Here is a 13452-nt window from a genome sequence, read left to right as displayed (position 1 = left end):
CAGGTGTGTCGGGGGTGTTTCTCCGTCCATAAACCTGTTTTTACCGCTGGGAGGGCAAAGTCCCTTGATGCCAGTCTGCGTGTGGGCATGGCGTTTGCCGAGGCAACTGCAGGAATGTAGCGCATGGCTTTCGGTAGAGGCCTCCTTGGAGGGGGCGGCTGGCTTTGCTAGGTCTGCCTTCACTGTGTCTTATTTTTCAGTTGCAGCTGTGTTTTGGTCCCTTTGCTCTTGAGCATTAGGCCTGGTCATGCAAAGCCCCAAATACGTAAGTGGCAAGGCAGGTGTGTCGCTTCATTCCTCTGGAGCCACTCCTCTTGTCTGGCAGATTTCAGCTCCATCGCCAAGCGTGGCTGGGCTGGGCTTTCGGCTTCAGCCTCATCTCTGAGGATGAGTTGTCTGTTGGATGTTATTTCATGCTGTTTCTAGGTGCTCTCCCTAAACCGCTGTGCTTTGGGTCTTTTTCTTTTCTTTTTTTTTGGGTCATTGTTGGACTCTTGTTGGAAATCTCATTAGCAGAACTAAAAGCAGTCTTTATCACAGCTGTCCACAACCATTTGTAGACTTACTGGAGAATATTTGCATTTGAAATTACTTTTAAAATGCTGGTTTGCGCACTACCTACGCACAGACTAGAAAACATATGTCTCGAGCTACACTTTAGAAGCAAAACCTGATTTTATGGGTATTCTTTATACCACTCCAGTGGGTAAAACACTCGTAGGACTTGGCATTGTGCTTCTAATTCAGTTCTTGATACTTGGCAGTATTCTGAGAACCTGAAGGGGAAGTGATCTGACGAGGAGAATGTTACCAATGTCACTGAATCTCTTGATTAAATACTTCTTTCATATGAAAAACATGATAACAGAGTTACCGTGAGTTGCTGTAGCTGTAAGCAAGAGCGAGTAGGGGCTATCGGCCACGTTCTGCAATAGTCTTGTCATTCTCCCAGTATTGATCAATTTTATGTGTTTAGATGTAAAATCGTAACAATGGGTTGTTCAGAATATACCTGTGCTGGATAACACAGGCTATGAAAAGCTTAATGTTCCATTGCTTACCTGGCTTTCTGTTTAATAATGGGTTAAATTCAGGGTCGCAGTCCTCATCATCAGCATTTCCAGAAAGTTTGGTACAAGAAGGATGTTCAAACCTGCAAGTGACAACTTCGAAAGCTGACTGAATTTCACTAGCGATCAACAAGAATAAAAAGCATAAAAGAAGAAATACCCTTTCTTGTAGGAAATCCTTATTTCCTTGTAGAAAGGAGGGTGGTTGGTTTCTTGGTGAAGTAAAGCTTTGTCAAGTTGCCATGGAACTGGGGTAGTCCTGAGCAGTGAATTCTGGGCAATGGGCTTAAATGGAGTATTTGCAGGCAGCAATTTTTGCAATGCTTGTAGATTTTTTTTTTTCCAATAGCTCATAAATAATTACAAACTGATTTTTCAGACATGCTGTGAAATTTTAATATGACTGTTCTATTTTTTTTATTTGTTCCTGCAAAAATCCTGGTAATCTCTTTGGAAAGTATTTCTAAGAGAGTTTAACATAAGTCAGGAATTTGCCTAGCTGGTGGAGGTGTTCCACTTTCCTAACGTGCTTTGTTTTTTTCTTGTACTTATGAGGAGGGGAGTGTATCTTTATTTTTCGAGTTACCTTATCCTGAAAACTTCAGGAGGTGATAAAAGGTACCTTGCATACTCTTTTAAGATGATTGGCACACTCCCAAACTCGAGGGAAGATGGAATCTGTAGTCCTTGGGACATCCTTGAGGGGCAGAGGTTTGGAAGTGCTGTTTCACACTGTATAAACAAGATAACGAATTTGTAGCTCTAGAAACAAATTTTTTCTTTCCAAATTTGTAAGAAGGCATTTTAAACAGCCTGGATCAGCTTCAAATATAGGTACTTTCCTCTAAATTAATTCAGTTGGCTGTACTTTTCAACTGAATCTATTTCTAACTGACAGGAAATAAATCAGTTAAATGTTGATGTGCGTGTGGGTAACGTCACTGTGGCTTAGGTACTTTTTACTTTTCCTGCATTAAAAAAGTTCTCTCAATGTACTTTGAGTTACAGTTTAATCCGGAGTGACATGAATTAAACTCCTCAATATATTCTGGCATTTCTGTTTGGCCAGACCCAGTATAATACTTTCAAGACACGGTGCCTGATTTCTTGTTGGCATATGGAACAAAAAAGTCTCAAGCCATTGCTATGTGACTTTTGGAAACTAGCATTTCTTTGACTGATGGTTAAAACACTTATAAGTGTGGTGTCTTCTTAATGCGCTTGGGAGACATAAAGAAGGTAAAATACTGATTTTTCAGTACTGCACCGGGTTTTGCTTAGTTTGAGACAGCTGTTGTTTTAAGAGGGCACTACTGAAATCAGATTAGTGAAATGACCTGTATGAAACAAAATACTGACTTCTGAAGGCTGTTTTCCTGCAGTTCATGGCCATGGTTTCACTTGCAACCCAGCTACGCAAATAATTGCACCAGCACCGATGTATGTGGTGGCAAATCGTGGAAGAAGTTGAGGAGACTGTATTTAGGAACTTTGTAAGTTAGCATTTCCTACTGAACTGGGGCGTGAAACTGCATTTCCTGATACCAGCTCGTGTGTAATATATTAACAGTCGTAACGTAGCTTTGTCTGTAATAATTCTGTGCGCTACGTGGGACCATAGCTTCTTGTCAGATGATGGGTTCTAATTCTGTTTTCAGTTCTCTACAGTTCAAATTCTGGGCCTTAGTATTAATGTGAACTGAAAAGGAAACCCTACAGCTTAGGCAAGTCATGTATATGAGAGGAGCTATATAAAATTGTTTTGATTGCTTCAAATGTTTTCCTGTTCTCTGTTGAGAGCTCAGTGGTTTAAAAACTGCTTCCTTTGCAGAGGACCATATTTACAAAAAGGTATTATCAAGTCTTTTTTTTACTGCAACATTGTTTTCATAACGTTGTCTTTAATTTTGTCTTTGTTTAATCAAATTAGAGAAGTTTTACCAAGATGACTGTCTGCATTTTTTGCTACTCAACATTTTATTTAAGACTGAATTATTGTCTCCTGAGAGTGATTAATTAGGCTAGTGCATATTTATTGGCCTTCTGACAGAATTTGGTTTCATTCGCAGTAGTCGAGTCCTCTGGTGGTCGTCTTCACTGCTTTTGCAAAAGCTTGTAAAACATATATTTTTGCTCCATTGAGATAAGGAGAGTTTCAGAACTATAATTGATTGTGGATATTGGAGAGGTATGATAGTTTTTTTAACACATGCAAAATACATTTCTTAAGGTTTTGTTTAAAAATAGAATAAAGGCGGTGAAACATGTTCTTTGGCCTCCGCAGCCCTAGATACAAGGATCTAAGCAAATAACTGTCTCAAACAACTAAAATGTATAATTTTGTTGGCTGATTCAAACAACTGATGTCATTGCAGAAGAGGGAAGAATTTGGGCATTAATCTGTGAACGCGAGGTGATAATTGATGGCATCTTTAAACTCCACATACTCTAGAATGCTTATCCTGTTTACCTAGTTACTTTATGACCACGAGAGTGCAGATTGCCCTATCTGCCCAGAACTTCAGGGCTCACATGGAAACGTGTCACCAAATGACTTGGTGTTCTGCTCAAATCCAAATTATAGTTTCAGCTTTCAGTAATCTTGCCAAATGTGTACATTTGGCACAGAAATATTTATGAGCTGCTTACCAACCTATCCTCTTTGTTATTCCTTCATATTAAATGTTTTTCAACACGCAATTCTGTCATTGGAGAATAATAGGTCAGAGAAGTATTTCAGGTTTGAAAAATGACTTATTTTGTCTACTAGAGGTACTGGCCAGCATTTGGAAGGCTGGTTTCTGCTATCTGCCCCCAACCCATTCTGAAAAGTTGTCGTAAGAACAGGCTGTTCCTGTTTAAGGTAAATTTCGACCTGGCGTCTCTGTAATCAGCTGTCTGTGGCAGCTTCCTTGTCTGTAATGGATTGAGTTGGAGTTCTGTTGTCATTTCTCTATAGTTTATCTGACATAGTACTTTTTCTTTCACAGAGGAGAAGAAAAAACTGGTTCGAGAGTTTGATGAGAAACAGCGTGAAGCAAATGAAACGGTACGCATCAGTCTAGGCTTCTGGCCTTTCTGCCTGGTTGAAATATTGAGGCCTTAAGAAGAACAGTACTTCCAAATTTTACTTTCTTTATGGGTCCTATTCTGGCAGGCAGATGTTCTAATTTTTGAATGTTTGATTAATTGATCTGGTAGGTGTGTCTGTGTTTGTAAAGACAATTGTATGTATCTGTATACAGCTAAAGATAGAGACAAATATTACATGCTTTTTGGGGGATTTTTTTGAGTGCTCGGTTTGGATATTGCCTTCCCTCTGAACAAAGGATGGTACTAGAGACGCAATTAAAATTGCAAGAGATTGTAAGGAGGGCATGTAGAGAATCTGCCACCTCTTTTTTTCCCCTCTACTGTCTTTTCTCATGTTGGTCTTAACCCATCTGATCTTTCTACAATAGTCTGATGGTTAAATATCAGGGACCTTGAATATTTGAAACCTCTATTGTATCGACTTCCTGGACAGCAGGTGACATGGAACAGCGCACAAAAAAACACCACGTGACTTGTGGTTTTTGAGCAAGACACTATGCATTAAGCTTTCTTTTCATATTAATGTGCTATTTGTTAGGATGTTTTTGAGGCACAGCTGAATGTGATGCTTTGTTCCTCTAACTTAGGGTTTTCTTGAAGTTTGTCTGTGTAGGTGATGTATGAGCTGTAGAGCTCATATTGCGAGAGAGCTCATATTGGTGGACGGCTCTAAGTGCAGTGAATTTGTAACAACTGTCACTAAAAGTTGATGTGAAAATTCAGGCATCCAAAATCCCAGGGTTTACAAATCCTAGCTCAGATTGGATTGCCAGGCCCAGATGTTCAGAGTGTGATTTAGTGGCATGCCTACCAATAGACCTCTGTTGCACAGGTATGATGAGAAGCTGACACCCATCCTATAAATGTTTAAACAATACGGAAGTGAGAACTGCAAATTCTGAAGCTAGAGAGTGATGTTTCAGAAAAAAATCAAGCATTTAAGCTTGGCAGTTGTGTTGTTGTTTTTGTTTTTTTTCTTGAGGTATTGTGTATTTGAAAATCCATATGTGCTCAACACCATTAGGCAGAATGGTGTACTCCATACTAGATGAGGGGTGGAGGATTTGGGGTTAATCCCCCTTGCCCAATCTCATTAAAACATGTGAGTCCCTTCATCTGGTGGCGAGTTTTGAGTACAGCTGCTCCTAAGAATAGATTTAGTGCTTTAAAAAATAAACACATTTTCTTTTGTTAAAGCTGCGGGAAATGGAGGAAGAACTGAAGTACGCTCCTCTGCCTTTCCGCAATCAAATGATGAGCAAAATCCGGGCGTACAGAAGAGACCTTTCCATGTTCCAGAGAGAGATGAGAAGCACAGATTTGGGATTGGGCCCTTCAAGTCAAGGCGATATAAAATATGGAATCTTCTCCACAGAAAATGAACAGAGTGTGAGAATTAGATATGAATTTTATTTAACATTGCTGATTGTTTAAAAATACTATTCCAGATGTATTATTTATAGTGTTTCTACTTTAATTCACTTAGCTTCTGTGCTTGTATAACTCCCTGTATGTCTCTCTGCATGTAACATTAATATCTCAGGGAGGAGAAAGAACACCTGGAACTCAAAGGAGATCTTTTCTGTTCTAAAACAAAGATATGAGTATAATCAAAGCGGAACTCCTTGAATGCCATGCGGTTAGTAACTTACACACCATTCTGTACTGAAATGCTTTATTTAATTATTCCCCTACTGCAGTGAAAACACAAAAGTATGCTACTGACAGAGAAGAAAAGTTAACTGATCTAGTTGTAGTCGCCAAAACTAGCACAGTGGGTGAATCATGCACTGTACAGTTTCTTTGTTAGAATTCTCTTTGAAGCAATCTCAGTGTAAATAATTTCAAGAAAATGTAAGAAGTCACCATCTAGCACTTTATTCACTATGAATGTGCTGCTACAACACAAGAAATACAGATATGCTTGGTTTTACCTGAGCTGGTGAGACTGAATCTGCTTATTATCTTCCAAGTGCTGTCATCTGTTACAGAAAGTTCATGGAAATGGGTTTTTTGTTTGTCTGCCTCAGATAAGGAAGCTTTGAGGGAGGTGTCTCATTCTGCAGTAGCTTGGTAACTTTTTGCATTTGATTCCTCTTGAATGGTGCCTCTAAAACCTGAGAGCAGCACGGTAGGTTACAGTTCCCGAAGCTTAAGAAAATACTTTATTTTGAGGTACCTTTTGACCCCAAGGTCAGCAAACATTCCTTACCCTCTAGCCAAGGCTACTGGCATGAAAAGAGGATCTTTGTTACTTAGCAGTCCATCTGTTAGTGCTGTTTGTTCCTAATCCTTTTGACTGTAAACTCCTACTGATCTCCCTGGCAACCAACTGTGAAGTCACAGATAAGACTGAATTTAGATACAAATGGAAAGAGAAGTTAGCATCTGGAAAGCAGAGATATTATTTTCATGTAAATGTTCTTTGATGGAAAAGTAAATTGCTGAAAAGACAGGTTTTTTGTAAGTGTTTTAACTCTTTAGCTGTGTGTCCTCCTTTTTCAAGGTTTAACCAGATTTGGCCATAATCTTACAACGTGAACAAGAACTCTAAAAATTAACCGGGCCACATCAGTTAACGAGAAGCACGTACAGCTAATACAAATGGGTGGCCTGTGGAGCCACATCCTAACTTTTTAATATGTCAGAAGCCTAATGCCTTCGTCTTCATGCTTAACGGTTAAGCATATGTTATTTTTCAGACTAATCTGCAGTCACAGAGGGTGCTGCTTCTCCAGGGAACAGACAGCCTGAACCGAGCCAGTCAGAGCATTGAGCGCTCGCACCGAATTGCGGCCGAAACAGATCAGGTTGGCACCGATATCATTGAAGAACTCGGGGAGCAGCGGGAGCAACTGGAACGCACCAAGAGCAGAGTAAGCAGAGAAGCTGTGGGCTTTGTATTGAAACAACCTGGTGTTAGCCTAGAGGGAACTGTATGCCAGTAATTACTCTCAGAGACCTCCCTACACATGGTAATGCAATTGATGCTTCTGCAGACCAGATCCGGGCTGCCACATTTCTGTGCTGTGCTCACAAAAGGAAAATAATTACTGTAGAAGGGCCCAAAGCATGATGGCCAAATGCCTGCTGCTGTGTCTGTGTGAGATTATCTGTTAAGACCAATTACAGATTTTTAAAAATGATAAGGACTTGTCCACCATTAGATGACTAGTAAAGGCTTAGATTTGGGAGTCAGTTAGCAAGTTCTTCTAATGAAACGTAATGTAATAGGAGCTTAATTACTTAACCTACAAATATCAGAAGGTTAGTAATTAGCTAAGGAGGAAGAAAGTGGTGTCAGACAAGATGCCTGTTCCTTGTCCTTGGGTCCAGAAGCTCTGCTTCTACGGTGGAAGCTTCAAAAAGTAGTTAATTTGTTTTGTTTCCACACATATGCAAAACCGAGAATTTGGAAGTAACAAACCAATGGGATTTTCTGTGTTTACAAGAGATCCCGAGTGTGAAGCTGTTAGGTGAGTGACTTGCAGGGGAACGCTGAGTTGGGCAAGTAAGCACGCTTGGCTAAAACAAAAAGCATACCCCTTTTCCTGGAAGTTATCCCTAGCCATTGCAGCACAACCTGTAGCTTTTTCAAGTAGTTTTTCGATTTCAGGCAGATTTTGATTTGCCCTGCTCCCAAATTTGGGTTGGAGAGCAGGAAAGGAAATGTGTTCTTAAGGTTTGTAGGTATAGATTTTATCTGTTCTTTTTCTAATAAAAAATATTACAGTCCTTCAAGCATGACAGTCTATCCCCAGGTTGTTCCTGAAGCTGTGACTTCTATTGTGAGCCTCTTGGGCGTTGCATTGCTGAATTGCATTAACCACACATTCCAACTAGAAGCAGACTTTCTTCTTGCTTGGTCTTTCATAGCAAAGACTGGCAATCTGTTATGCTTTGAATGGACTTCGTAGTTTTCTTCCCAGCTTGGTCCAGTCCATCTCAGTGCAAAGTAACGTACCTGCGGGGCCAGTTTTGCAGCTGAGGGCAATAGCTTAAACTGCAGAGGAATTGTGCAGGCAGGTGTCTGTGCTGGTAAGTGACCTGGCTTACCTTACGCTTCCCTTGAAGGTTTGGAAGTGGAATAGCGAAATAGGTTACCTGGAGACCGCCAGTGGCCACGAGTCCTGACTGTTTGGGAGACAACAGCTGTTTTAGTTGTCCGTAACCTCACTTCCTTACGTGGTTCTTAATCTGACTGAGAAACACTTGACAGTTCATTTCTGACCATTACAAAGCTGAAATGGATTATCTATTAACAGGTCAGAGCTAAATCAGATCCGGTGGGTCACCTAGACCTGTCAGGGCAACACGGTTCTTTCTTTGCTAGGAATTGAACAGCATTTCAAAGGGTTCCAGACATGCACTGGGGAGGAGGCGTTGGTATGGTTTTCTTCTGGTGTCAACAACTAGAATAATGAAAATAAATTTAATGAAAGGAGCTACTACCAACTTTCTGGTATTTGTTTTTGAGTAATTAACTTGAGTAATTAATTAATTAATTTGAGTAATTAATTTCTGGTATTTGCCCCTTCAGATTAACTGAAGGGGCAGAAACTGATCCTAAATTGTGTACCTTTGTATGTATCTAAGGGAAAGTATACATTAAAGTCTTGTTTCCTCCTTAGAAAGGAGACAGTGCTTCCAGCTTGGATCATGCATGGAGAACAAAGCAGTCACTGAATTTTGAGAATATATGGTTAGCTTCTGTCCTGTTATTAATTGCCACATTTCAACAGTAGCTACTTCCTGGTGTATCTTTACAGAGTTGCTGTGTACTCGTTCAGCTGACAGATCACTTTTGTTTCTTATTAGTTGGTGAATACAAGTGAGAACTTGAGCAAGAGTCGCAAGATTCTACGTTCTATGTCCAGGAGGTAAGTAGCGTGGCTGACTTAAGAGTGGCACTTGGCATCGTTGGCTGCTGGTTTCATGCACAAAATAAGGAACAGAGCGTCAGCTGGAACTGCAGGGAGGCTTTAGGGAACATGTAAACAGAATGTGTGCCCACATGCAGATGCCAATTTGTGTTTTCTCCTCTCTGGGAATGACGTAATGATGCTACTGAATTTGCACTGGTCATTTAGGCTAATACAGGGTCTCTCACCATCTCGCATGGTAAATTATGGTGAGGACAGAAGCAAGTTACAGCGGGATGGTAATGGTAACTTTAGATGCAACTACTTGTTATTCAGGTTGGAAAAAGCTATGCCATAAATCACTGCCGCGTTAAGTAAGTTAGTTAGCCGTCTGATGACACAGACAAATCTCTTTAGCCTGTAGTAATGCCGAAGAGTAGCTAGGCTGTCATATGAGAAACTCTGGGCCTGACCATACACTTCTTTTGATGACTAAAGCTTTGGCTGCTTAAGTGTATTTACAGTTTCTTTACTACAGGGTTTAAGCATCCTTATAAATCAGTTCATGGCAGAAGTTTCCAGTAGGTACTTCACGTGTAACAGCCTTTCCTTTATACCCATTGCTAAAGGAGGTTATGATAACTGTATCATTTTTGGTAGTAAAAGTACATTATTATTTTGAGATTTTATAGCTGTACTTCCACTACATGGTTCCAGGTAAAAGCACCACAGTGTGGGTTTTAGCACTGGAGTTCAACTGGTGGTGTCTTCTTCACTTAACTGATTGAGTAGGTGCACAGAGAGCAGATCATTCTGCTCTTATGTGAGGTAGGGGAAGAGGAACAGAACTGCTATTGTTGAAGATTTAAGCAGAAGTTCCAGGAAAGCATGAGTAGGAAACTAAGGAGTTTGTGCCTTCCTGCTTGGTAAGAGCTATTTGAATAGCACTTTGTGGTCTAGCTAAAACAGAGAGTATACTTATTGAAGGTAAGATGGTGATCAAATTAGCTAGAATCTGCTTTCATAATCAAGGGGGGGAAAAAAAGCTATCTTTGTTTTTTTATTTTTTAACTCCAGAGTAACCACAAATAAGTTCTTGCTGTCAATTATCATCATCCTGGAACTTGCCATCCTAGGAGGTGTGGTCTACTACAAGTTCTTTCGCAGCAGATGAATCTTCAGGACTGAGATGAGCTTTTCCACTGTTGAGGAAGCGGATGGCCTGTCTGTTCCCTGCGAGCCTCTGAGGATTGCACTGTCTCCTGAGAGAGCATGTTCTGTTGAAACTGTATTGACACTAGAAAAACAGAGACTGGGAGTAAAAGGAAAATGCAGACAGACTTGAACTACTGGTAAGAGTAATAAGAGGTAATAAATATTTTATTGTCTCAAGTTGTATATACCTAACCAAATGAATAAATCTTGGTATGTAATAAAGTAGCCACCAGTCAGTGGAAAAGCTAGTTTATTTAAAAATTGAGAAGTTAACAGTATTTGCCGAGTGTTGACAATCTACCCACTCAAGTGCCTCAGCGGAGCTCTATAATGTCCAATGTACCCAAACACGCTGGGTTCTTAAATCCTGACTTGCTCTTCACTGTCAGATTCATCTGGAGAACTGGGTGTTGGGAGTTCATCAAAAGCAGTGTGTGCTCCTTCCCTTGTCTGTCCAAAGCACGTTGCTATGACATCGACTGCAAGACTAGCAGTTGCATTCACTTCCTCTTGAGAAGCTCCAAGCAGTGGATTGACTTCGACCATGTCTACAGCTGAAAGCATTCCTGTGAAAATGATGTACAGCTTTGTTACTGTGAAAAAGGGTAAAATCTCCACTAGGGTGTCTTTTGCAGCACCTCTGATATTTGAGCTTGTGACCTTACTCTACCCCTTAGACAAGTAAAATTGGCTCTCATGTGAGGGATGAGGTTATCATTATTAGACGCAAGTTTGTGTTTTTAATTTGGTTCTTTATGTTGTCAGTACCTCACTCATTCATGCGTTTAGCATTCAGGAAAAATAGGTTTGATGTTCCGTATGCACTTATGAGAGGAATGTTTTTTCATCTTGTTTGTTTTCTCCCAGTCCAAAGTTAGAGAATATAAAATAGTCTCACCTAGTGGTTTTTTTGCCATCCTATTCATGATTCTATTGACTCTGTTTTCTGGTTGGCTTCTTCCCTTCTTTCACTGCAAACTCCTCATTGTTTAAACACATTAAATAAAATCTCTGTGGCATAAGGAGGAAAGTCCTCATATATTGAGTCAAGTGCAGTATACCTAGTGAAAGCTCAGTTTGTTAGCCTTGAATTCTAGAATGGAACTTCAAACTGTTGAAAATTGTTTGCACCCATTTTTTTTATTCACCTCGTGTTTAGGAATAGGGGACAGTATTATATAAGATGACCAAGTCATTTTGTTGGCATTAGTTAATGTATTATATATTTATTTTATTTGCTTTTGGTAAGTTGTTGATGGTTAAGCTGCTTCCAACACCTGGGGTACTGCCCAACCATAGGGCTTCTTTTTCCCTTACTGAAGGTTGAATGGACTTTGTAGGCACCTTCGCTTTGGCTACAACCAAGATGAGCTCTATGGAGTTTGTCCCACCCTTATCTTAGCGGCAGTACTGGACTCAATTCCTACCTGTGTTGTGTATTTCCTCGGTAATGTACATGCCTTCTCTGTAAGTTAATCCACCTAGAACAGGAGTCCCAGTTGCTGGAGCCAGTGAAGGATCAAAAGCATCAATGTCAAAACTGAGGTGAATTGGTCTCTGGCTCCTGAGACAGGATAAAAGAAAAGCAAATCTCAGAACTTGAGCTTTTTCTGCCTGTATTGCTTACTGCCCAGGCTGATCAGCAAAGTAGCATCATGCTACTACCAGGTCCTATACCATATCTTAAACACATTTGGAAAGGGTTTTGGTGTTTAATAATTTCGGACTCTGAAACATCTCTTGGCTCAGAACTTTCCCCAGTACACACTGGGAAAATAAAAGTTTGTCCTTCTAGTTGTACTGAGCATCTGCTCAGGTATGATTTGGCTGAAGAGAAATGCTTTAGTTCTAACCATCTTATCTGGTATGTGTCTCCTTAGTTGGAAAGATACAGAGAAATGCATGATATAATCCAGCCTTTTCTCCTTTTGTACAGAAAGCCAGGGTGAGAGGCTGAAATGTTGGTTTGCATGGCATCTAGGATGGAGAAAGCACCAAGCTTGAGGATTTCAGAGACAACTCATCAAGATGAATGGGGCATTTTTCAGGTCAATAGTCGAAGGCTGCCTCCAAACTCTACCATGTAAGCCTAGTTGATGAAAAAGTAAAGCACAATCTCAAACCGAAAATGTTAGTTACTATGTGAAGTCTGGCAACCAATGACAGCTTAATAAATTGGACAATGCTTGTCATTCAGATGAGCTATGTAAGTGGTAGACTCTGTACTCTTCCAACTTACTGCAAATACTCAGTAGAGAGAAGCATCTGGACTAGCAACTTTACTTGGCACAGCTGCAGCTAAGAAGGGTGAGCACACCTTTAGATACAACAGCATGCGGCACAGATACATGGACCTTGTTCTGCTTACAGGACTATGTTCTACCCTGTGGTGAGAGGTACCCTTCCTGACTCGGATCCTCTCCCTGTGTCCCTGGACTAGCATGATTTGCTCCCTGATCTGGTTCCCCAAACTTGAATAAGCTTAGCGAAGACTTCAGTATTGAACTTAAGTAAAGGAGTGGTTGCAGTGAACTTCACTAGCTGAACCAAAAGTGGCTGTGGTCATCAGGACATTACAGTCTAAGGAGGAAGCCATCAAATGCTTCTACCTCATGTACTAACAGCTGGATTCAAGTTACTGTCAAGCTGCTATACTTTTTTTTAAGTATAATGTATACCCTAGAGACTGAACTGACTCAAATGTCTTGTTCAAACTGCAGCAAAATGCACAATTCATCAAGAAACAGAACAAATCATATAAAGAGAGCCACAACTGTAGCGACTAACATAGCCTATCATCTGGTAGCTTTTTGCCAAACACTGTGATGTGGAAGTTGAGGACTAAAGTCAGTGCTAAGACTTTACTGTTTACTGGACACTGTCACAGTTCTGTTAGGCTGCCTTACAAGGGTCTTCACTTAACTTTCATCAAAGTAGATATTCAACAAGTGGATGATAAGAGTAGTTTAAATCAGATACTAGTTTGTTACCTGCCCATCAGTTGTTCAAATGTTCTTTCCATAACTTTCTGAATTCCAAGGCGATCAATATCCCTCATGGAAAAATACTGGATATCATAGTTCTTCAAAATATAGCTGTTGAAAATAAATTTAAAAAAAAAAATCATTACTGGCCTTAGCGTAAATCTGGCAACCCTTGTAAACAGCCAGATGTGGAAAGAAAAGAAGCTCATGGTTTCATCCTTTACAGAA

General features: G+C 40.2%; 2 protein-coding genes across 2 annotated transcripts in view; one reads left to right on the top strand and one right to left on the bottom strand.

Annotated features, from left to right (window-relative positions):
- Positions 1 to 4060: 4060 nt before the first annotated feature.
- On the top strand, positions 4061 to 10484 carry VTI1B (vesicle transport through interaction with t-SNAREs 1B; the record flags this gene model as incomplete). The annotated part of the gene is made up of 5 exons (XM_010283723.1): positions 4061 to 4119; positions 5361 to 5552; positions 6866 to 7039; positions 8982 to 9043; positions 10103 to 10484. Coding segments are annotated over 5 exons (584 nt in total), but the record flags the coding sequence as incomplete, so codon positions are not given.
- The window catches only part of LOC104618191 (arginase-2, mitochondrial-like), a 9238-nt gene continuing 6164 nt past the window's right edge, over positions 10379 to 13452 (bottom strand). The window contains exons 4-6 of the mRNA XM_010283722.1: positions 13231 to 13342; positions 11668 to 11804; positions 10379 to 10806 (exon numbers count right to left, since the gene is read on the bottom strand). Of these exons, the coding sequence (XP_010282024.1) occupies positions 10601 to 10806; positions 11668 to 11804; positions 13231 to 13342 (455 nt within the window). The 3' untranslated portion in view covers positions 10379 to 10600. The remainder of the gene's footprint in view (positions 10807 to 11667; positions 11805 to 13230; positions 13343 to 13452) is intronic.

Source organism: Phaethon lepturus, unplaced genomic scaffold, assembly GCF_000687285.1.
Source record: "Phaethon lepturus isolate BGI_N335 unplaced genomic scaffold, ASM68728v1 scaffold18643, whole genome shotgun sequence".
NCBI lineage: Eukaryota > Metazoa > Chordata > Aves > Phaethontiformes > Phaethontidae > Phaethon > Phaethon lepturus.
The sequence above is the reverse complement of the archived record's forward strand: the minus strand, read 5'-3'. Positions and strand labels throughout refer to the sequence as shown.